This window comes from Phascolarctos cinereus, unplaced genomic scaffold (genome assembly GCF_003287225.1).
Source record: "Phascolarctos cinereus isolate Bilbo 61053 unplaced genomic scaffold, phaCin_HiC Scaffold_2;HRSCAF=192, whole genome shotgun sequence".
In the NCBI taxonomy this organism is placed as follows: domain Eukaryota; kingdom Metazoa; phylum Chordata; class Mammalia; order Diprotodontia; family Phascolarctidae; genus Phascolarctos; species Phascolarctos cinereus.
The window spans coordinates 135180811-135206758 of NW_027555625.1; the positions used below are offsets into that span (position 1 = coordinate 135180811).

A 25948-nucleotide genomic window follows, 5' to 3' on the forward strand; every position below is an offset into this window, starting at 1 on the left:
CACATCTGTTTCTGCTACGCACTTCTGCTGGAATTCTATCATAGCCCTAGCTGTTGTCATCTCTTGGGCTGGGCTGGGAAAGTCCACTCTCAGGAATTCTCCTTTCAGGTCTTGTGGACCAGCAAGCTCATGACTGTGTTTGCCATGTGCTTCCTTCCTAAGGCACCATTAACTGCTCTTATAAAAAGGGCTATGAGCAATCTATTTCTCTCTTCTTTTGGCTCTTGCAAAAGGATTGCTCTCCTTCTCAGAGCCCCTGACATCTAATCATCTTGTTGGAAGCCATTGTCCCTAGAGACCTATCAGGAGTGGTCCCTGGTCCCCATAACAAGGTGCTGATAGGTTTGCCCATACCCTGTGGAAGAAGTAGCATGCTTGTGCATGTTCATAACCTGTAGAGACAGAGATACACTCATCAGATTGATCAGGGGAAAACCTTTGATCAACCCCATTTAAAACACTAAGTACTGTAAGGAAAAGAAGTATGCCATAACGTCTAGTATAATTCTTTGCAAATAGCAAGTGGTAAATAAATGCTTGCTGAATGATTAAGTTTCACGCCTTCCTCTATGGCATTTCAACTTTGTAAGATTATATAAATTGTAGGATCAGAAGACAATAGAGTTTAGAGCTAAAAAGGACCTAAATGTATATGGTCACCTTATTTACAGCCAAGTGACAGCAGTGGGTAGAGCTCTGGACATGAGGTCAGGAAAGACCTGTGTTCAAATCAGTTCTCAGACACTTATGAGCTGTGCGACCCTGAACCCCTGTTTGCCTCAGCTTCCTCAATCATAAAATTAATAGTAGTTTAATACTAGTAGTATAATGCTGCTAGTAGTATCATAACAATAGGGATAATAGTACTACCTACCTCCCAAATCAAAAGAAATAACATGTGTAAAGCACCTATCATTGTGCCTGGCATATAGTAGGTGTTTAATAAATGATTGAAGAAAAATAAAAACTTGCCTGAGTTCCCACAGACAGTATGAACAAACCCTAGTCCCCTAACTCCAAATCCAATGCTCTTTCTACAACTCTAATTGTCAAATACATGTGCAGTTTTTCGTTGTTTATTATCGAGTATCCTGACTGTAAGTATTGCAGATAAGACTATATTTTGGAGTACAGGTATTGTCAAGGCTCAAAGAAATGTCCAAAGAGTGTTGCTGTCATGATGACTTACTACCCAGAAGACACAACAGAGAAAAGCATGTCCTTGAGGCTGCAGTAACAAACCCATTGGTGATGGAAGCTAAGTTGGTTCAACTCAGACCTCAGGAAATACTCAGTTTACCCCTTTTAAGCATTTTTGTTGTTGTTGTTGAGTCATATCTTCATGATCCTGTTTTGGGATCTTCTTGCCAAAGAGACAGGAGTGGTTTGCCATTTCCTTTTCCAACTCATTTTACAGATGAGGAAACTGAGGCAAACAGGGTTAAGTGACTTGCCCAGGGTTATTCAGCTAGTAAGTATCTGAGGCCAGATTTGAACTCAGATCTTCCTGACTCTAGACCCAGTGCTCTATCTACTGTGCCATGTATCATTTTTGCACTATAGTTATTTATGTAAGTGGTCCATCCCCCCATATACTGAAATGCCAGGAGGTTAGGACTTCTGTCTTGCCTAAACTTTGTATTTCCACCATCATCTAACAGTACTCTTCTTTTCTTTCTTTCTTTTTTTTTTTTTGGTGAGGCAATTGGGGTTAAGTAACTCACCCAGGGTCACACAGCTAGTAAGCATCAAGTGTCTGGTCTGAGATTGGATTTGAACTCAGCTCCTCCTGACTCCAGGGCCAGTGGTCTATTCACTGTGCCACCTAGCTGCTCTAACCATACTCTCAACAAAGTAAATAATGAGTAATTTTTTTTTTAATTGAAGGGCCTCCATGAAAGACAGCCACTGTCTTTCATTAGAACTCAAAATCCAATAAAGGAATCAAGAAATCCACAATCTAATGGAGGGGGGAAAAATACACAAAATAAATATACATATATTTTGCATGTACAAATATGTACAAAATAAATAGGAAATAATTAACAGAGGAAAAGCCCTAGAATTGAGATGGATTGGAAAAGCCTTCCTGTACAAGGTGGGATTTTAGTTGGGATTTAATGGAAACAAAGGAAACCAGTGGATGGGGATGAGGACAGAGAGCTTTCCAGACATGGGGGACAGCCAGCAAAAATGCCCAGAGCTGAGAGATGGAGCATCTTGCTAGCGGAACAGCCAGGAGACCAGTGTTGCTGCACTGAAGAGAACCTGGAAGGGAAGTAAAGCGTAACAAGACTGGAAAGGTGGGACAGGGCTAGGTTACAAAGGGCTTTGAACACCAGACAGAGAACTTTGTATTTGATCTTGGAGGCAATAGGAAGCCACAGGAGTTTATTGAGTAGTGGAGGGGTGACATGGTCAGACCTGAGCTTTAGGAAAATTACTTTAGTGACTGAATGGAGGATGGATTAAAGTGAGAAGAGACTTGAGACAGACAGACCAACCAGCAAACTGTTGCTATAGTGCAGACATGAGGTGATGAAAGCCTGCACCAGAGTGGTAGCATTGTCGGAGGAGAGAAGGGGGCGTATAGGAGATATGTTACAAAGGGAAAATGGACCGGACTTGGCAACGGCTTGGATATTGGGGGGTGAGAGATAGTAAGGAATCCAGGATGACTCCTAGATTGTAAGTCTCCAGGACTGGGAGGATATTGAGACCCTATACAACGATAAGGAAGGTAGGAAGAGAGTAGAGTTTAAGGGGAAAGATATAAAATGATGCATTTCTTGACTATCCCTTATATACCTAGGTGCTTTATTGTTCATATAATTTTAATCAGAATATAATTTGTATTATAATAGGGAAATATGTATGCATGTATATTTTGTACTATGGTTTTGTTTTTCAAAATGCCTCAGTGATTTCTTGTTCGTTAGTGATCTTGAATTCCCCACGCTAATGGATTCCATCTGTTCTCATTATGCTGGAGCATAGTACATGTTTAACAAATGCTTGTTGATTTTCTGATTTTCTGTAAGAGCTATGACCCGCTGATGACACTTATCTGAAAAATTCCTCCTCCTGCCCTGGGCTTGTGAGCAAATAAGATATCTCTTCACTGACCCATAACCAAAGAATTAAAATAAAGAATCACTATAGTAATCCTTTTTAAAGCTAAATCTTAAATTTGACCCTCAAACCCACAAATCTGAGGCGGCATAGCCACATGGTGGCTAGGTAGAGTAGTGCGACCTGGAGACAGGAATATCGAAGTTCAAATTTGGCCCCAGACACTTACTTAGCTGTGTGACCTTGGGCAAGTCATTTAATCTCTGCTTGCTTCAGTTTCCTCACCTGTAAAATGAATATAATAATAGCACTTATTTTCCAGGGGTGTTGTGTGGATAGGATAATATTTGTAAAGTACTTTGCAAACCCTAAAACATTATTTAAATGCTAGCTATTATTATCTTAGAATGCCGATAAGATCCTCATAGCCCTTGTGATGACTTTCCGTATATAAAGAAAAACCAAGGCCCCAGATTTAGAATGTTTCAGCGTTGGTGGACCTGCTCCTAAGCAGCAAACGGCTTGATGAGAGATGAGGAGATGCGGAGCAGCCACTAAAGAGAGAGGACAAAACTGATTGGTGACCTCTGACAACATCAAGAGAGACGTCAATCAGTGAGATGATAACTGATCAAACGTGTTTGCTACTATCATGGATAGAGCACTGGGCCTGGAGTCAGGAAGGCCTGAGTTCAAATTCAGCCTAAGATAATCACTAGCTGGGTGACCCTGGGCAAGTCACTTAACCTTATTTGCCTCAGTTTCCTCATCTGTAAAATGAACTGGAGAAGGAAATGGCAAACCCCTCAAGTATCTTTGCCAAGAAAACCCCAAATGGGGTCATGAAGAGTGAGACATGATATAAAAATGACTGAGCAACAACACAAATCAGGGAGGATTTCTGGGGTGGAGTTCAAACGGAAGAGATCCTCCATTTGTAAGTATTTGTAGATTACGTTGTGCTGATTGCATCCAGCCAAAGGTACTGGCAAATCTCCTACATGATTCCTATGATGAGTAAAAAGAGCCTAACCATTCCTGAAAAAACAAAATTAAAGGAAGGAAATTCTATCTATATATATTTGGGTTTTTTAGGTTTTATTGATGTTTCGTTTTTACATTACAAACATTTATGGACTCCTACTTTGTGAGAGATCTCTTATAACAAAGTAAAACAGTTCAACAAAACTAGTAACAATGACCTCATCTGAAAGCAATGTAACATTTCACGTGTTGTGCCCACGTCACCTCTATATTTAAGAAAAAAAGAGCAGAAATCTATTTCTCTCCCTCTCACCTCCCACCCAATTGAAAAAAAAAGAAAAACAAATTTCTTGTAACCAATATTCACAGTCAAAGAACACAAATTTCCTCAATATCTTTGTGTATGCATGTATATGTATGTATGTTTCATTCTGTGCCCTAAATCTACCACCTCTCTACCATGGATAGCATTCATATAATGGATAGCAATGGATAGCATCATCAGTCCTCTGGAATCATGGATGGCCAACATGTTGATAATAGCTAACACAGCTTTCAAAGTTGTTGGGTTTTTTATAGTGGTGTTGTTATTATATAAATTGTTCTCTGTTCTGCTCTTATCATTCTTCATCGGTTCATAAAAATCCTCAAAATTGTTCATTTTTGTAATATTAATACAATATATAAACACTTCACTCCGTATCAATTTGTATGAATCTTCCCACATCTTTTTTAAATCATCAATTTCCTTATTTCTTACAGCATAATAGTACTGTATAAGTACTGAATAAGTTGTGGTATATATGTTTCATGGAGTCATATATAATTTGGATGAAGTACAGAGTTGGTTCATAAATTCATATATCTTGGATGGACATTGCTGATGGACCATGAACTAGACCCTGAACTGAACGGGACAAAAAGAATAAGCACAATGATTTTAATGACCCCAAACTTGTTCTTGGAATAAAAGCCCATCTTTTCAATATTAACATATTCTGATAATTCTAAATAGCTGCAAATGTTGAAATATCAAAATATTTAAATTGTAGGTCACTCAAAGAGCAATAGGACACCCATGGCAGATATCAAAAGACTATATCATATTACCCAGGAAGAATTGCAGAAGAGAAGTGGTATAAAAAAAGATGTTGATGCAATATACAATCAGAAAAAGATATGGGATAGTCAAGTAGCAAAATCAAGGAATGGATGGCCCAGTTCCACTAATCCTCTTGGGATGCCAAGAGTTCTAGAGGAAGGGCCCCAGAATACTGGGCAGATCCCCAGTGGAGGATTCATGGAAAAATGTGGAGAAGAGTTAGATAGGATGAAAAGACTTATACTGTTGGAGGGAGCAGAATCCACACAGATGGGATCACAGATATGTCGAAGTATCAAAGTTAGTTTGCTATTAAAATACCACACTAATTATAAGACTGTATTTCCAGAGTTGCAATTTGATATTTTTCCAAACAAGAATATGTGTATTATTATTATTATCATTATCATTATTTGTTGTTGTTGTTGTTGTGTCATTTCAGTCATGTCCAACTTTTCATGACCCTATTTGGGTTTTTCTTGGCAAAGGTACTGGAGAGGTTCGCCATTTCCTTCTCCAGTTCATTTTACAGATGAAGAACTGAGGCAAATAGTGTTAAGTGGTCACACAGCTAGTAAGTGTCTGAGACCAGATTTGAACTCAGTTCTTCCTGACCCCTGAAATGGCACTCTATCCACTGTGCCACCTAGCTGTCGTCTTGATACCTTTCTATACAAAAATATGTATATTAGACAGAGATATCCATGATTACCAAATATTGAGGTGCCAATAAGGCTTCTGATCATAATGAAAACCAATAACATCTTAGTAAAATGGGTCCTTGGAATATAACTTCCTAAGTAACCTTTCCCTCAGACTGTTGACTGTCTCCTGGGATATAATTTCAGTTTTCTTGACTAATGGTGATAGCTGAATATTTCGTACAATGATGGTGCATCATCATTGTATTAGTGGTTATTTTTGCTAGGCAACCACTGGATGAAGATCAAATACTAATGAAATAAGAAGAAAGACATTCCTCAAGTCAGCATTGACTTTTACCAGAGAGCCTGTCATCACTATTTCTCTCATATCTCTGGTTACTATAGACACTAATATATAGTGTCTGACCAGATTCCACTCTGAACAGATATACCTTTCCCTAGAAAACATGACACAGAAAAACCTGGACTTATACAACAGATAAAGGAAGGAATAATTTTTCCTCTTACAAAAGAACTCAGTGAAGGCTTCCTTTAGAAACCAACATTTCCCCCCATCTCATCTGCCAGGAATGATTCAAACCATCATTTGAGCAAAATGAGAATTGAATTTTACAACATGTTCTATGGTTTGCAAAATTCTTTAGCTACATCATTCCTCTCCCAACTCTATTGCAACTCCCTAAACTCCACCAAAATGCCTCAGTTGTCTTCTCACCTCAGAAGACCCTCCCTGCTGTTAGCTCCTTCTCACATTGGTGAGTTTTTCCTAGAGCCTCCATTTTGAAGAATGGTCCAGGCTAGCCATCCTTTTTTCATTTTCCTGGTCTACTTCTGGCTCTCTAGTCTTCACCATCCTTCCATACTTCAACTTGGATATTTCCCTTCTTTCCCCTATGCTTTTATGTGTTGTCTTCCCCCTTTAGAATGTAAATTCCTGAGGCAGCTAGGTGGCTCAGTGGATAGAGCACCAAGCCCTGGGCAAGTCACTTAACCCCAATTGCCTCACCAAAAGACAAAAAAAAAAAAAGAGAGAGAGAGAGAATATAAACTCCTGGAGGGAAGGGATTGTCTTTTTGCTTATATTTGTATGCCACTTAGAGTGCTATGTACATAGTTAGCACTTAATAAATGCACATTAGCTTATCTTATTTTAATCTATTAACAACCCTATAAGGTAGGTATTATTATCCCCATTTAAGAGTTGAGATAACAGAGAATAAGAGAGGTTAAATAACTCCTCATGGCCCCTTTCATAGTAATTGTCAAAGGCTAGATTTGAGCCCAGTTCTTCCTAACTCCAACTACAATAATCTATCAGGGTGTCATTATTAAGAGTAGTATAGTATCCTCATTTAAATCCCATTCATGAGGGAGTCAAGATATTGATGTCACTGGTCCTCTTTGAAAATGAAGAATGAGGGACCAGTAGGTGGTACAGTGGATAGAGCCCCGGCCCTGAAGTCAGGAGGGCCTGAGTTCAAATCCCACCTTAGACCAAACATTTGACACGCACTAGCTATGTGACCCTGGGCAAGTCACTTAACCCCAATTGCCTAAAAAGAAAAAACAAAATGAAGAATGAACAACAGTATGGTATTAATTGAAAGAGCATTGGTTCTGGAGTCAGAGGATAGAGGTTCACTCTCTCAACACTACCTGTGTGATCTTCAGCAAATCACTTACCTCCCTGGTCCTCAGTTTTCTCATCTGTAAAATGGAAGTGGTGGAGGATTAGATGGCTCCGAATTCTTCTCCAACTTTAGATCCATCATCCTCTGAAGCAACTAAATAATCCTTTCTAGCTCTTAATGGATCATAAAAGGCAGCAAAGACTTTTTTTTAAATGTTTCCCTTCTTCATTATGAATTTAACAATCATCAACAAACATAAGCATTTCAGTACGCAAAAACAAAAAGGAAGATTATTTATAAAACCAAGTACTTTTGTTGCATGTATTTTGTTTTTTAAAGTGTCTCTTAAATTTAACACAATGATAACAAAATTGCCTTGTTTATGTTTTCTTGAACTTTTATCTGTTTACTTTTAATTGTGTTATTGATGTTCCTTTTTTTACATCTCTATCAGCACCCACTAATTCTTCTCTAATCCCCAAAAGAAGTCCTTCACTGTGAGAAAAAAAATATAATAATTAATCAAAACAATTCATTACATTAGCTGTGTCTGAAAATAGATATCTCATCCTGTACTTCTAGTCCATCATCTATAAGAAGTAGGTTGAATGCTTCGTCATCAGTTATGAAGTCTGTAAAAGTTTTTTTCTTTACATTGTTGTGGTTCTCATGTCAATTATTTCCCTAGTTTTATTCATTTTACTTTGTATCAGTTTATACAAGTCTTCCCAGGTTTTTCTGAATTTGTTATACTTATCTCTTCTTTTGACACTAATATCTCCTTATTCTGCCATCCAAGACCCAGAGGAGACCCATTTCCCAAGGGAGTAACTGCTCTGGATTCACTCTGGACTCACAGTGAAGTGAAGAAAATTATGTTCAGTCCTAGGACAGCCTGATCTCAAGAGGGAAATTAGGCTTTTTTCTTAGTCTCTGACTCATTATGCCCCACCCTGGAGTAGAAGTCTAGGGGAATCTCTTGAGGTTTGGCTTATATCTAAGATATTAACAAGTTCCTTTCCAGAAGTTACTCAATGTACAAAGTAGTAGATGACAGGTATAGGACAGCTATTTATTTCATCAACCACAAAATAAATATTTAAAGAACAAAAGACACATAAATGTACATTAACAAATATTTAGAACTGGAAACAGCAAGTTAACCAGTCAACTAGAATTTATTAAAAGCTTACTATATGCTAAGCACTGGGGATACAAAGAAAGGCCAAAAACAGTCCCTACTCTCAAGGAGGAGCAACTAAGTAGAGTAGTGGATAGAGTGCTAGGCCTGGAGTTGGGAATGATTCCTCTTGGGGAGTTCAATCCAGCCTCAGACACTTACTAGCTGTGTGACCCTGAGCAAGTCACTTCACCCTGTTTGCCTCAGTTTCCTCATCTGTAAAATGAGCTGGAGAAGGAAATGGCAAACCACTCTATTGTCTTTGCCAAGAACACCCCAGCTGAAACTTGAAGAAAGCCAAGAAAGCTAGGAGTCAGAGATGAGGAGGGAGATGGTTGCAGGTATGAAGGAGAGCTATCAAAAATGCTCGGAATTAGGAAATGGAGTGTCTTACTTGAGGACTAGCAAAGATCATTTCATTGTCACTGATCATGTGTCACTGCATTGCAGAGTTAACATATAAAAGAGTAAGGTATAAGACTAGAAAGGTAGGGAGGTACTAGATTAGGAAGGGTTTTGAAAGTCAAACAAATATATATATGTGTATACATATATATATGTATATATAATATATATTTTTTTTACTGAATAGAAAAAATAGGGGCAGCTAAGTGGATAGAGCACTGGATCTGGAGTCAGGAAGACTTGAGTTCAAATCTGGTCTGAGACCAGACACTTGACATGTACTAGCTGTGTGACCCTGGGGAAGTCACTTAATCCCAGTTACCTCACACACATACAAAAAGAAAAAATAATAACAAAATTCATTTGGAAAAACAAAAACTCAAAAAAATAGTGTAAAGGAAGGAGGTTTAGCAGTACCAGATCTTAAATTTTATTATAAGGCAGTAATTATCAAAACTATCTGGTACTTAACAAGAAATAGAAAGGCAAATCAATGGAATAGAGTAGACATACAATTTACAGTAACAAGCAAATATAATAACCTTATATTTAACAAGTATAAAGATTTAAGATTTTGGGATAAGAATTCATTATTTGGTAAAAATTATTGGGAAAACTAGAAAGCAGTATGACAGAAACTGATCATACACCCATATCATACAACATTTACCAAGATAAGGTCAAAATGAACATATGACCTAGATGTAAAGAAAGATTTTACAAGAAAATTAGAAGAACACAGAACATATTGCTTATCAGACTTATGGATAGGTGAATGATTTATGCATAAACAAGAGATAGAGAGCAAAGTTAGGTGTAAAATGGATAATTTCGATTACATTAAATTAAAAAGTTTTTGTACAAATAAAACAAATGTAATAAAGATCAGAAGGAAAGCAGAAGATTGGGGAGAAATTTTATAGACAGTTTATCAGATAAAGGTCTCATAGCTAAAATATATACAGAACTTTGTCAGATCTATAAGAATATGAGTCATTCCCCAATTGATAAATGGTCAAAGGATATGGACAAGCAGTTTTCTGATGAAGAAGTCAAAACAATTTATAGCCATATGAAAAAAAATGTTCTAAATCATTACCAATTAGAGAAATGCAAATTGAAACAACCTCGAGATATCATTTTACATCTACCAGATTGGCTAAAATGATAGAAGGGGAAAGTGACAAATATTGGAAGAGATGTGGAAAAATTGGGACACTAATTCATTGTTGGTGGAATTGTGAACTGATCCATCCATTTTGGAGAGCAATCTGGAATTATGCCCAAAGAATTATTAAATCGCCTATACCCTTTGACCCAGTAATATCACTACTAGGTCTAGTTCCAAAGATAATTAGGGGAAAAGGAAAAGAGCCTATACAATCTAAAATGTTTACAGCAGCTTTCTTTGTGGTGGCAAAGAACTGGAAATTGCAGGGGTGCCCACCAGGTGGGGAATGGTTGAACAAGTTATGGTATATGATTGCGATGGAATATTATTGTGCTATAAGAAATGATGAGCTGAATGATTTTCTTTTCTTTTTACTTTCTTTGATTAGAGTTAAGTGATGTTCCCAGTACTGGGAAGTATCCCACAGCTAGTGAGTATCAAGTAATTGAGGCCAAATTTGAACTCAGATCCTCCTGACTCCAGGGCCGTACTCTCTCCACTGTACTACCTACCTGTCCCTTTTATTTTGTTTGGTTTTGGGGGGGGGCGGTTTGCAGTTTTTTTGAGAAGCAATCGGATTTAAGCTGAATGAGTTTAGAAAAATATGGAATGACTTGTAGGAATAATGAAGAGTGGAATGAGCAGAACTGAGAAAACATTGTATACAGTAACAGCAATACTGTTTTGAGAACAACTTTGAATGAATAAGTTATTTTGACTATTACAAATACCCAAATTAACTAGAAAGGACATATGAAGAAAGACACTATCTGCATCCAGAGAAAGAACTGATAAATAGAAGTATGCATAGAATAAGTTTACATATATATACCTATTTGTTTCTAATGGTAGCCATCCCTAGGGCAGGGGAAGGGGGAAGGGAAGAAAAAAATGAAATTTACGTAATAATTTTGTTGTGTATTTGAAAGGTATTTGTGTATTTGCAAGTTGTGCACAGTAGATTTGCAGTTTCATGTGCAATCATCTTTTTTATTGTACTATGTTACAGAAATGCTTGATTCCATAAATCAAAAATAAAATTTAATAATGGTTCTCAAAAAAAGTCAAACAGAGAATTTTATATTTGATCTTGGCGTTCTGGGAGAACTCAGGAGATTTGTGGGACGCATTGCATTCAATAACTCCGAACATCCCACTCAGAACTGTTACTAGGGGGCAGCTAGGTGGTACAGTGGATAGAGCACCGGCACTGAAGTCAGGAGGACCTGAGTTCAAATCCAGCCTCAGACCAAACACTTGACACTTACTAGCTGTGTGACCCTGGGCAAGTCACTTAACCCCAATTGCCTAAAAAGGAAAAAAAAATACAAAAAAAGTGTTATTGGGTCACCTATGCCAAGGATGGGCAGCTAGGTAGGGCAGTAGACAGTGTTAAGCCTGGAGTCAGGAAGACTCCTCTTTGAGAGTTCAAATCCAGCCTCAGACACTTACTAGCTATGTGACCCTGGACAAGTCATTTAACCCTGTTTGCCTCAGTTTCTTCATCTGTAAAATGAGCTGAAGAAGGAAATGGCAAACCACTCTATTTTCTTTGCCAAGAAAACCCTAAATGGGTTCGTGAAGAGTCAGATACAATTAAAATGACAACACAAATGTTAAGGAAAAGAAACAATGCAGAAGAGGCATCTAGATTCAACCTCAGGCTCATTCACGCCGACATATTATGCAGTGACTTCCATGTGTGCGTAGCCATCCTAGGTGCTCCTGAGGAGGGAGAAGGGAGAGAAAGCCCCTCCACTCTTGTGAGGAAGTCCAGGACAAAACCCTTGGATTCCCAAACTACATATTCAAAAAAGAGGAAGAGAAATTGAGGCTGGAAGTGGTTCCTCTTTTTAAATGCTTGTGATCAGTTGTCAGTCTTCCCAGACACAAGCCCCAGCAATGGAGGCTATCATCTACGAGCTCCTGATGGTGTGTGTCCTTCATCAAGGGGCCTGAGCGTGGGCCCAGTGGCCGGGGCTGCAGCAAAGGCTCAGTTCCATGGGCAATGCCCTATTGCCACCATTATACCTACATCACAATTTGTTCAGCTGTACCTCGGAGGACAGACACCCCTTTTGTTTCCAATACTTTGCTATGGTCACCAACTTCTTACAGGAAGCAGTGCCTTGTAGTAGACAGTGTATATATGGTATAATCAGGAGACCTAGGTCCTAGTACCAGTTCCCAAGTCCTTTCCTGTCTCTGGGACTTAGCTTCTTCTCTTTTCAAATGAGCAGTTGCATTGGAGTGACCCAAACAATAGCTAACATTTTGAGCTCTTTATAAAGTTTACATAGCAGTTGACATATGGAACTGGGACATGAAATGAATCTTCACCATCAGGGAAGGTTGCTCTTTCTGTCTAAGTAGCAGGTGATAGCACTGGAAGCAATAGCTGGCACCCCCACTTTGTTCAAGAAGTCCCCTGCTACCCTAGAGGAAGAAGAGAGGCTGAAAGCTAAATGAAGAGAGAATTCAAGCACCTTTCTGCATTCCATTCCCCATAATCTGGAGGGATATTGACCAAATCAGAGATATATTGCCCAGGGACTGAGAGAAGGAACATAGTAGGGAGAAGATGGTAAACAGAACAGATTTACCCTAAACCAGCGAAGAATGGGAAACAAGAGGCTTGGCTGAGTAGGAAGACTTCCCACAACTATCCTTTTTATGTATTGGGTGGGGCTGTGGGCTCCACATGTAAAAGAAAAGAGATCTTCAAATAGACTGGAGACATTATGCTCTACCTCAAAACGCATATAAAAAAACCTGTAACTTGGCCAGGTGAGGCACTAATGTAATTGTCCTACTGGCCCCATTACTTAAGAGAGCTAGATCTTAAGAGAAAGCTATGGCAGAGCATCAGGAATCCTTACGGAAGGATAAGCCACAATGAGTCTTGGACAGGAGCCAACCTTGATTTGATCTTCCTTACTGGAACACCACCCATGACAATACTATGAATCATTGAAACTGTACAGGTCTCTGAAAGGAAGTATAGCTCCATAGGGTCAGGATCAGAGGAAGGAAAATGAGAGGGAAGGGTCAAAGAAGTCTGAAACTCACTATCGGCTTGAATGTGAGTTCTTTCTGTATATATTACTTGGCAATTATTTCAAAAAATCCATGATTTTGTTGTGGTGGGTACTTCAGCCAAGGGTACAAATCACAACCCAGCTATACATTCTCAATTTGGTGCGACCTGACTTATGTCAAGTCAAGAAGCAGGCTATTGCAATAATCTGGGCATGAGTTAATGAGGGCTTGCACCAAGGTGACAGTGTCAGAGGAGAGAAAGAGATATATGCAAGAAATGTTATAAAGATAAAATTGCCAGATCTTGGGAACAAATTAGATGCAGGAGTCATGAAGTATTAAAGAGGCAAAGATGACACCTAGATTGTAAGCCTAGGTGACTGGAAGGATGGTGGTACCCTCAACATTAATAGAGAATTTAGGAAGATGGAAGAGCTTAGTTTTAGACAAATTGAGTTTAAGATGTCCACAGGACATCTACGTTGAGATGTCTGAGAGGCAGTTGAAGATGTGAAACTGGAGGTCAGCAGAAAAATCAGAGCTAGACAAGTAGATCTGAGAATCATCTTCATAGAGAGGGTAATTTAATCCTGATGAGATCACCAAGTGAAATTATATAGAAAGAGAGACTCAGGACAGAGTCCTGTGAAACCCATAGTCAGTAGGTGTGACCTGGATTAAGATCCAGCAAAGAACACTGAGAAGGAGCAGTCAAATAAGTAGGAGAGCTGGGATGGAGCAGTGTCCCAAAAACCTAGAGAGGAGAGTATCAGTGAAGAGGGTGATACAGAAGTGTCAAAGTCAAATGTAAAAGGATCCCTGCAGGCTACATATTGACTTCAAAAACCGCAAGTTAACATTATCTATGTTGCGTTGTATTTTTCTTTATTTTGCTAAATATTTCCCAATTACATTTTAATCTAATTTGGTCTCATTCTAGAGTTTTGCTGTTGGCTTGCGGCTCTTGGGCTATGAGTTTGATACCTCTGGCTACAGTGTCGAAGACCACAGAGAGGTCTAGAGGAAAGCTGATTGAGACAAGGCCATTAGACTTGGACAAGTAAGAGATCATTGGTAACTGGAGAGAGCTAGATTGTAAAGAGTTAAGAAGAGAGTGAGAGGAAAAGGAAACAAATATTGTAGACAGCCATCTCAGAAAGTTTAGCCACAAAAGGGCAAAAAGAAATGGGAGGATAGAAGGAATGAATGGACCAAGTGAGGGGTTTTTGAGGATCTAGGAGACATAGAAATATTTGTAAAGATTAGGGAAGCAGCCAGCAGATAGGGAGGGATTGAAGATAAGTAAAAAGAGTGAAGATGATAGAAAGGCCAATTTGCTGGAGAAGAAGAGATAGAATCAGATCACTTGTGCATGTAGAGAGGCTTGCCTTGGCAAGGAGAGGGTCACCTCATCATGGGAGACAGGTGAAGAAGGAGATAATGGCAGAGGCATTTGGGAGATGTGAGCTGAGGAAGAAGGGAGAAGCAGGAGCCCTTGGCCAACGGCCTCATTTTTTTTTTTTCAGTGAAATATGAGCCAAAGCTCTCAACTGAGAGGATGGGGGGAGGGAGTCATTTAGCCTCTCACCATCTAAGGCAACTTGGAATTCCTAATTTGTATTGTTGGAGTAAGTTTCCATGCCAAAAGTTCCCTATGGTAATGAAATGAAAGATTAGGTCAGGAAAAAAAAAAAGGGTGTGTGTGTGTGTGTGTGTGTGTGTAAAATCTTATTAAATTGTGAAGACCATGAGGGCAGCCCTGTCTTAGCTACCCTCTTTATCTTCCCTAGCCTCACACAATGATCTTAATATTTTTTTTCAGTTCTTCTAACAGCTAAAATTTCTTCAGTGTGAGAGATTAATGAAATACAGCAATCCCTCTATAACTTGATAAATAGGTGATAAAAAAAATTCATTACCATTTTCTCCAACCTTCTAATGAGCTCAGAATTTAGCTTAGTTGATCCTCAGCCAATAGGGGCATGCAGCCATCACTTTGTGTATATTTGAAGGCTTTCAGTCTTGAGCTCTGCTAGCATAGCCTTTGAGATTCCAGGGTTACATCACGATGAAATATTCAGAAAGGACTTTCAAGGAAAGTCTAAATATAGTAAGTACTTTTAAAAATGTTTGCTGAATTAAATTGAAAGAGCCATTTCTGTGTTACCTGAAGGGCTCTGAGTAAAGATGTACCTTTCCTCTCCCTGCAGGCTACATATTGGTTGCTTCCAGACAATTATTTCCCACCAACTCTGCTAAAAAAGCATGGCAGAAACTAGGCATAGACCAACATCTTATACTGTATAGCAAAATAAGGTCAAAATAGGTACATGATTTAGACATAAAGGGTAAAACTATAAGCAAACTAAGAGAGCAAAGAGTAGTTTACCTGTCAGATCTATGGAGAAGAGAAGAATTTATGACCAAACAAGAGATAGAGAATATTATGAAAGGCAAAATGGACAATTTTAATATATTAAATTAAAAACGTTTTGCACAAAGCTAATACAACCAAGATTAGAGGGGAAGCAGAAAGCTGGGAAACAATTTTTACAGCCAACGTCTCTTATAAAGGCCTCATTTCTAAAATATAGAAAGAAATTAGTCAAATCTATAAGAATACAAGTCATTCCCCAATTGATAAATGGTCAAAGGACATGAATAGGCAGTTTTCAGATACAGAAATTAAAGCTACCTATTGTCATATGAAAAAATGCTCTAAATCATTATTCATTACAGAAATGAAAATTGAAACAACTCTGAGGTATCACAATCACACCTATCAGATTGGCTAATATGACAAAACAGGAAAATGATGAATGTTGGAGAAGATGTAGGAAAATTCAAACATTAATGCATTGTTGGTGCAGTTGTGAACTGATCCAACCATTCTGGAGAACAATTTGGAACTATGCCCAAAGGGCTATAAAACTGAGCATACCCTTTGATCCAGTAATACCACTACTAGGTCTGTATCCCAAAGACATCATGAAAAAGGGAAAAGGGATCCACATGTACAAAAATATTTATAACAGCTTTTTTTTCTGGTAGTAAAGAATTGGAAATTAAGGGGATGCTCGGCAATTGGGGAATGGCTGAACAAGTTGTGATACATGAATGTAATGGAATGCTATTGTTTCACAAGAAATGGTGAGCAGGTGGACCTCAGAAAAACCTGAAAAGCTTTTCATGAATTGATGCTGAGTGAGCAGAACCAGGAGAACATTGTACACAGTAACAGCCACGTTGTGTGATGACCAACTTTGATAGACTTAGCTCTTCCCAGCAATGCAATGATCTAAAACAGCTCTAAAAGACTCGTGATATTAACCCCAATTGCCTAAAAAAAACAAACAAAACAAAAAAAAAGACTCATGAAGGAAAATAGTATCCACATCCAGAGAAAAAAAAATGGAGAAAAAACAATGGAGTCTGAATTCAGATCAAAGCATACTATTTTCTTTCTGTTGTTTTTGCTTTTTCTTTCTCATGGTTTTTCTCTTTTGTTCTGATTCTTCTTTCACAACATGACTAATGTGGAAATATGTTTAATATGATCATACATGTACATCCTATATCAGATTGCATGCTGACTTGGGGAGGGGGAAGGTGAGGGAGGGGGGAAATTTAGAACTCAAAATCTTATAAAAGCAAATGTTGAAAATTAAAAATAAACAAATTTTTTTAAAAAGTCCATTTCTTTATTCCTTCTAACCAAACAAGTTTATTTTTTCAACTTTTCTGCCTAGAGAAGATCAAATACAGAAAAGAATTTGGATTTTCATAAAGGAACAGGTTCTGACTTGCATGTTCTCAAATCTTTGCATTCTGAAGTCCTGCACCAAGGTGGGCTGGCTGGAGCACTTCATGAGAACAAACAAAAGAATTGCTAAAAACTTGGCAGACGACCTGAATTATACCTGGTACTCAAGGGCTATTACATTCCTGGAGGGGGGGGGGCATTCCCCCTGAGCTAGATACTCGCAACCTTGTTTTCTTCCTTGCCTTGAAAGTGGCTCTTGTTACTATGACTCAGCTCTTGCTGGGCTCCAAAGACAACCTGGCTGCCTTCCCTCCCTCAAAAGGAGGCTGGTGTTGCTTTCCGCTGCTAATAAAGCTGAGGGGGAGTCCCGAAACCCTGAAGCAGAATATTCTGGAAAGGTGATATAACAGACTCCCCCCACACCCACACACACCTGGACCCTGCCTCCCACCCACCACACACACACTGATACAAAGAGAAAACAGAATGCACTGCACCAGGGTCAGTGATAGGATAGGAATCTTTCACCAGCCCACGTGAACTGGACTTGTAAGGAAAAAAAAACCACCAAGAAAGTTTCCACCACTCAGTACCTGTTCAGCAATGTGGGCATTCCCCCAATGTGGCAGCTCCCGCCTTATTCATAATGTCTCTATCCAAATTCTGTTCAGGCAGCTAGGTGGCACAGTGGATAAAGTGCAGGGCCTGAAGTCAGAAAGACTCAAATCTGGCCTCAGATATTTACTAGCTGTGTGACCCTAGGCAAGTCACTTAACCCTATTTGCCTCAGTTTCCTCATCTGTAAAATAAGCTGGAGAAGGAAATAGCAAACCACTCCAGTATCTTTGCCAAGAAAACCCCAAACAGGGTCACAAATAGTCGAACACAGCTAAAACAATTAAGTGACAACTCCTAACGTGTTCTCTCTTTTGTCAATTAATTAGTCTGATTGTCTTCTGGGTTTTCTAGGAATCACAGAATTTTAGAGCTGGAAGGGATGTTGAGATATTCAAAATGACCCTCAGAGACTCATGTCTCCCCAGCAGGATTGTAAACTCCTCCGAGGAATGGAATTCTTTTTACATTCCTTTTGTATCTGCCCTGACTCCTCAAAGGCATTGTGATACAGTGAGTAGAGTTTTTGATCTGCAATCAGGAAACCAGCGAGTTCAGGTCTGACAGCCCTTTCTCAGTTCTTATTATTCCTGAACTTTCCATAGTATTGGACACTACTACCATTCTTTCCTCCTGGATACTCTCTCCTCTGTGCATTTTCCCAACACCGCTCTCTCTGGGTATGCCTGCCTGTCTGACAGTCCCCTTTGCTGGATAACCCAATCTCAAACCTCCAACTGTGGGTGTAACCTAAGGCTCTGTGCTGGGCACCGTCTCTCACTACACCCCCTCTCTCACTTGATGATCTGATCAGCTCGGTGATCTTATCATCTCTATGAAGATGATTCCCAGATCTATATATCTCTCAGAAACTCCAGTTCTGCATCACCAGCTGTTTATGGGATGTTTCCAACCAAATATCCAGCAGGCATTTACCTGAGAGTCACAGGACACACTTCAGAGAAGGCCCAGAGGAGTGCTTCAAATTAAGAAAAGCAATTGCTTACTTAAATCCGCAGACTCCAACTTGTCCATTATTCCCCATGAAGAAACAGTCCTCCATGATAGCACCACAAACACTACAGGTCTTAAATAAAACTCATTATCTTTTGTTGTGGTTGCTTTCCCAAAACTCATACTTCTTCCTTATTTCTTTATTTCTGGCAGGGATAACACCCTCCTTCCAGTCAACCAGGGTCAGAATATTGAAGTCATTCAATTCTCTCTCCTGCAATCTCCATACCAAGGGTGTCCTGGAGCCAGCTCTAACTGGCTCTGGAGAGAATTGACTGTTAAATTTTCAATGTCAACATTTGTTGTTGTTCAGTTGTTTCAATTGTGTCCTACTCTTCCTGACCCCATTTGGGGTTTTCTTGGCAATGATACTGGAGTGGTTTGCCATTTCCTTCTTCAGCTCATTTTACAGGTGAGGAAACTGAAGCAAACAGGATTAAGTGACTTGCCCAGGGTCACACAGCTAGTAAGCATCTGAGCATCTACACATTAGAAATTGGCAAACATTACATATCAGGACTTGAGAAAGCAAAGGAGAAAATGGTAATAAGGCAGATTAGCCTTAAAGGTGGGTCCCAGATTTAGAGAACTGATTGTTAAAATCAGTGACAGTGACCAGCAAGCCCCTGGTCCAAACCTTATCAATTGTGGATTCTTGTTGATCCCACCTCCAAAACATCTCTCCAACCAGTCCCTTTTGTCCATTTGCATATACCACCTCTAGTCTAGATCCTCATAATTTTTCTACTGAATTATCTCTTTGGTTAATTTTTCTCCCTGACTCCAGTTTCTCACCACTATAATCCATCCTCCACAAAGAGGTCAAAATAACCACCCTAAAACACAGGTCAGACCACATTACTTCCCTATTTAAGAAGGAATTGCTTCTCCAACAAAATACAGATTCCATTATTTGATATTCATAGCCCTTCACACCCTGGTTTCAGTTTACCTTTCCAGGTTTATTACATGTTATTTCCTCTCATGTACTCTTAGGTTCCAGTCAAATCGGCTGCTTCCTGTCCCCCAGCATGACATCCCATTTCCCATCTCTTCGGTCTTTTTACGGGCTGTCTCCCCCCACCCCCACCCCCACCCCATGCCTGGAATTTACTCTCCAAACCTCTAAAAAATAGAGGTAGTTTTAAAATCTCTAGCTTCTGAGAACAGCAACTCATGTGCCACTTCCTTCCTACGGGAAGACCTCCCTCCCCAAACCAACACATTTGATAGTGTTCTCTCCTGGTTCCAAATAGCTGGTATTTATTTATCTATGTATTGCCTCAGATATGGCTGTGGAACTGTGAACAGGTGCCCTACGCACCTCTTTAAAACTGGAAATCGAAGAGAAGGGGCTAGCCTTTATTGTAGAAGGAGTTTCCTCGTCCACCAGTTCTCTGTACCAATGAAATCACACATCTAGTCCCTATCTCTATGGGATTGAATATATTCCTCCCAGTGGAGTGTGAGTTCTTTGAATGAGAGGGGGGTAAAGCATTTATTAATAATAGATAACATTATATAGCACCTAAGATTTGCAAATTTCTTTACGTATAAATCAGGCTGCCAAGTGGTACAATAGCTAACACCTGAATTCAAAATTTACCTCAGACACTTACTAGCTGTGTAACCCAGATACTTTGTGTTTCTCTAAGTTTCCTAATCTGTAAAATGGATATAAGAATAGCACTTACCTTCCGGGGTTGTTGTGAGGATAAAATGGGATAATATTTGTAAAGTGCTTTGTAAACCTTAAAATTCCAGATAAAGGCTAGGTATTATTTAATTCTCACAACAACCTTGTGAGGTGGGTGCTGTCATTATCCCCATTTTTACAGATGAGGAAACTGAGTCTTAAGTGACTTGCCCAGTTACACAGCTGGTTCATCAGTGTCTGAAGGTGGATTTAAAACTTCTGAACCCCAAGTCCTTAACTCTAGCCACCACACCACCTAGCCTCCCGGGAGGGGGCGGTGCTGGAGGAGCTCTGGGAGGGAGAAGTAGGACAAGTGTTTATCAAGCACCCATTACTACTATGCCATGCACTTTACAAATATCTCATTTTATCTTCACAATAATCCTCAGAGGTAGGTGCTAATATGACCCCCATTTTACAGCTGAGGAAATTAAGGTAAGCAGAAGTTAAGTGACTTGCCCAGGGTTACACAGCTCATAAGTTGTTGTTTTTCAGCTGTGTCTGATTCTTCATGACCCTATTTGGGGTTTTCTTGGCAGATACTGGAGTGGTTTGTCATTTCCTTCTTCAGCTCACTTTACAGATGAGGAAACTGAGGTAAATAGGGTTACACGACTTGCTCAGGTTCACACAGCTAGTAAGTGTCTGAGGCCAAATCTGAACTCAGGTCTTCTCCATCTACTGACCCACTGTACCACCCAAGTGCTTAGGGGTAAAAAGACGAAAGTAAAGACAGTCCCTGACCTCAAGGAGCTTACATTCTAATGGGGACTAATAGAGAAAGACAATATTTTGGGGGCAGGGTGGCCAGGAAGGAGTACTTTGGTCGGTAAAGTTATGGAGATGGTGGGTAGGGCCTTAGAGGACTAGATTACCATGCCCTTTCCAAGAGGTAAGGCTAAATTGATTTGGTCATGGTTCCAGAACTGAGGAAGGGTAGAAGGGAGAGAGAAGGAAAATCCAGGGTACTCCGAGAGGAAAGTCTGTTGGGTAAGAAGACGGTCCGAGAATAGGGAATGATGTTATGGGAGAAATACCTCCTCTCTGAGTTCATGTGGTGGGTTAACCGATGCCAAATCTATATTTACCACAAAGTAGAAATTATAGAGGTAAAAACCTGGGTTTTATTATTATGCTCAAGCACAGGTTCAGGCCTCAGAGAAAACCTAAACAATCATTAGGATTCTGACAAGGCTTCTTATTGGCAAAATTATGTCAGAGGGACAGAGAAATAATTCATTTACAGATTGTGATCTTGTATATTCCTCTTAGGCCATAAAAGTTAAAGAGAAGATAGAGTCCATGCTTCCTTCAATGTCATAAAAGTTGAACAAACTTCGTCAAGCATTCATAATTTCATATATCTCTAGGGAAACAAACCTCACCAAACTCTATAAGTAAACTAAGTCAGGTTACAGATTAAACTACATTTAGAGGATTCACAAATTAGGCTGATTAAAGAGGAGGATTTACATGTCCAAGGACTCAGAGACAGTTGAGAACCTTTCTCTGGCTTCCTTTTTAAGGAATATTTAAGGCTCTAAGGGCTAGGTGGCTAACTAGGTGCTCAGTGGCTAAAGCAGCCAGCCTGGAGTCAAGATGTGAGTTCAGAACTATAGAGTTGGAGTGCATTTTGAAGCATACTATTTGCTTTTTTTTCTTCTGTTTTGTTTTGTTTCTTCTTTCTTGTGGTTCTTCCTATTGGTTCTAATTCTTCTTTACAACATGACTAATGTGAAAATATGTTTAATAGGAATGTATATGTACAACCTATATCAGATTGCACACTGCCTTGGAGAGGGAAGTGGGGGGGGGATTTAAAACTCAAAAGTTTATGGAAATGCATGTTGAAAATTAAAAATTAATTAATTAATTTTAAAAAAGATGTGAGTTCAAATCTGGCCTCAGTTACTTACTAGCTGTGTGACCCTGGGCAAGTTACTAAATCCCTATTTGTCTCAGTTCCTCATCTATAAAATGGGCACACACTGGAGAAAGAAATGGCAAACCACTCCAGTTATCTTTGCCAAGAAAACCCCATTTACAGGTCAGATATGACTGAACAATAAGAAGGTTTTAATTAAATTTTTATATCTCATGGGACAGGTTTTGGTGAGGTGAATTTAATATTAAGACAGATTTTTAACTAACCAAAATTTGCAGGAGGAATGGTCATGAGTCCAAAATAACAAAAGGAAATAAGAAATCCTCATAACAGAGTGAAACTTGTTTAGAGTCTGCCTAAAACAGTGGATCATTCACCAACATGGATGTTGGGGAAACTGACAGCAGGAACTGTTTCTCATTTTGTCTTTGTATCTCTAGCACCTACCCAAGCATGATGCTTTGTATATTAAGAGCTTGCTAAATAGTTATTAAATGGATGGGTGGATGGATGGGTGGATGAATGAGTGGGTGGATGGATGGATAGGTGGATGGATGGATGTGTGGGTGGGTGGATAGGTGGATGGGTAGATGGATGGATGGATGGATGGATGGATGGATGGATGGATGGGTGGATGGGTGGACGGATGGGTGGACGGATGGGTGGATGGATAGGTGGATGGATGGATGGGTGGATGGATAGGTGGCTGAATGGATGAGTAGAGGGAAGAATGGAGGGAGGGAGGGATGAAATTATCTAGCCCAACACTTTCATTGAATGGGTGAGAAAACTGAGGCTCAAGTAAATTGTCCACGGTCATATAGATAGTTCTAAATCCTGAGAAATTTTAGACATAGGCTTTTCTACTATAGCAGGCTGCTTCTCCCTATTATTTATCAAGGATAAATTTCTTTTTTAATTTCCTCATACCCCTTGGGCTCCAAACACTGGTTTTTAATGAAACATTACCAGGTTTTTGTAAGAGCAGGAATGAACTTTCTCTAAACCCCTCTTAGATCCACTGCATCATTTTTTAAAAGGAGACCGCTGAGCCTCAGAGAGGAGCACTGGCTTGCTCAGGCCGTCCAGCTCATGCAGGAGGGCAAAGGGGCCAACTCAATCCAACCTCACTCCTCTGACTCTTTTGAATTTGTTTTTCTTTCTTTCTTTTGGCACAGTGGCAGTGTCCTTTGGAATGGGGTTTAGCTGTGATTTATCCTTCCAGATAAAGGGCAGGGAGCCTGCAAAAGGGAGGAATAACTGACTTCTAAGGGGGATGACGCTGTGGTAACAGCAAATTCTTGTAAATCGTCAGCCAATCCATCCTAAGCAGCGACCCAAGGAAATTCCACCTCATGCAGTGTCAGAGGAAACAGAAAGAGCCCTCCCAGCTGTGCGAAGGCTGAGGAAATCCCCATCATTGCCTCGGCTCCCAGAACTTGCTCCTGGTCAGTTTCATTTGTCTGAGAAAGGGCCTGAGACTTTGTTGCATTCATTCCTTGCTTGGAGGTGCTGGAATTTGGCACCAGAGTGTACTTAGAAAAGACTGTTCTCCCCCTACATCCCCCCAACACACACCCTGGGATTGTGTTTTTTGTTTTATTTTGTTTTTTAATTTTTAGAACAACATACATCTTCTCGAGAAATCCTGGGAGCTGGGGTCCACCTTGGAAAGAGCCAGGTGGGTTGGAGGGATGCATAGGATGTCCAGCCTAGAACATGAGAAGCCAGGAGCTGAAGGCCTGCTCGGTCCCTGTGGCCCCTTTAAGAGCCTGCCCGTCCACCGCCATGTGGCCTGCTGACATCAGAGCAGGAAGTGTTTGAGGAAGTCTACAGCTGGCAGACAGGCTGTCTAATCCAGGTCCCCGAACCCCGATGTGGACAGGGGGGCTCCCACTGACCTAGGTCCCTCCAGGTGGTCTCCACCTCCCTCCAGGGATCCCTGTTCCCTGCCCTGGCAAGTGCCGCCTACCCGTCCCTCAACCACCCGGCAGGTGAGTTTCACCACCCCCTCGCCCCCTACCCTCCCCACCCATGGGGACCCTGAGCTGGAACAGGTGGCTTAAAGTGGAACCAGTCGTAACCTCCTTCTAGTTCCTCTCCTTGGTCACTTCTCCTCCTGACTTCCAGGGAGATAATCAATCCTGTTCGCCCCTGCCTGGAGGCTTGGGAACTAATTTCTACTGAGTTTGGGAAGTTTGCTTTTCCCACCCACTCTGTTTTGTTTCTAGTTGGCGGGTATTAAAATCCGGGAGATTTCTGTAAAGCCCAAAGAGAGAAAATCCAGCTGGTGTGGGTTCCCCCACTGATCCATTTGAAGGGGGTGGTTTGGGGTGGCGGGGAAGGATTCATTCATAGGCTCCCCATACCATATAAAGGCATATGTGATTTTCCAGGAGATAAGAATTGACTTTAAAATTTTTTATCCAGGGAAAGTAGGGCCTTAGGTGGATTCCTGTGGTGGCTGAGAGATCTCTTTGAGTGACAGAGGTAGGAGAGGTGTTGAAGAATTTGTTAGAGAAGATTTCCTTTTTAAAAAAGAAAACAAAAACCCACTTGTCCTTTCTCACTCACACCCAAAGGCAGGAATCCCCTGTAGCGTTCCATCTCTCCAAGGGGTCTTCTTTTTCTTCCTCTCACCCTCCTCCTCTGAATTCCCACAGCAATAACGTCTTCAGAATGAGCTGGCCACCTTCTCTTCAGATGCAGACTTGTGGGCCCTGGGAAATGAAAGAACGGCTTGGAACTGGGGGATTTGGAAACGTCATCCGATGGCACAATGAGGTAGGTAGGACCTCTCTCTAGCCTGGGAAGAAACAGTCATGGGGTGAGGGGGGTTAGTGCATCTCACATTTCACTTCACAAGTGGCTCTAGGGAACTGTAGGTGTTCCTATTCCACTGTGTTCCAGCCTGTCGTGGTGGTAGGGTGGTCTCATTTGGAAAGAAGAGGAAAGGAGGCAGAAAGAACATGGATCAGAATAGCTTCCTCAGGTTTGCTAATCTTCCCTAGCCTGCCTGTCAGAGAAACCTTGGACATGTTACCTAATCAATCAACTGTCATTTATTAAACCCTACTGTGTTCAGGGGAAGCAAAGAAAAAGTGAAAATCTCTGACCTCAAGGACCTTATAGTCCAACATCCAGTGACTGGATTTCATTATAAAGAACAAACTATTGTCCTGACAAAATCCTGACAAAAAAACCCGATTTCCTTAAGGTTGTGGCTCACCTTCCACGCCAGAAAGGTCGGCAAGTTCTTCACGGTAATCCAGGAGTCTGGCTGAAATGAGTGGTCACAACTGTTGGTTGTTTGCCTCTGAGGCTCTTGACTGGACTGTCGTGCCCCAGGGTTATGCAACTCCTAAAGTGAAAGTACACCAGGCCTTCTCAATTCCCAGTGGACAGGACTCCTTCTGGATATTTGCAGGTTAGAGCTTTGGAGTCAGGTTGCTTAGGAGAGAGGCTCTCATTTCTGGCAGAGGGTCAGGAGTCCTAGCCAGTCCCGTACCGGAAAGGGCCCACTGAAAAAACAAAAAAGACTAATCTCCAACTCCCTCAGATCTAAAGGGGATGATCACCCACCTGAGGTTAACTTCCCTCTTAGAGTCACCCCACTTAGAGTCACCACATCGTTCCTATATTATAACATTAAATTCAATAAACATTTAAGTGTCTGTTACAGGAAAGGCACTGCACTGAAGGCTATGAATCTAAAGATTAAACAGT

General features: G+C 40.3%; 1 protein-coding gene and 1 long non-coding RNA gene across 4 annotated transcripts in view; one reads left to right on the forward strand and one right to left on the reverse strand.

The window, feature by feature from the left end:
- Positions 1 to 23807: 23807 nt before the first annotated feature.
- On the reverse strand, positions 23808 to 25754 carry LOC110196389 (uncharacterized). 2 transcript variants are annotated; one of them, XR_002321183.2, is made up of 3 exons: positions 25452 to 25754; positions 24797 to 25028; positions 23808 to 24017 (listed from the first exon to the last, which is right to left on the reverse strand). It is a non-coding gene; the product is annotated as an uncharacterized LOC110196389 (long non-coding RNA). The 2 variants fall into 2 exon arrangements; XR_002321181.2 differs by having other exon boundaries at positions 24797 to 24942; positions 25452 to 25751.
- The window catches only part of IKBKB (inhibitor of nuclear factor kappa B kinase subunit beta), a 75683-nt gene continuing 74636 nt past the window's right edge, over positions 24902 to 25948 (forward strand). For both annotated transcript variants that reach the window (XM_020969581.2, XM_020969582.2), the window contains exon 1: positions 24902 to 25006. In XM_020969581.2, coding sequence (XP_020825240.1) covers positions 24902 to 25006 — 105 coding nt within the window. The remainder of the gene's footprint in view (positions 25007 to 25948) is intronic.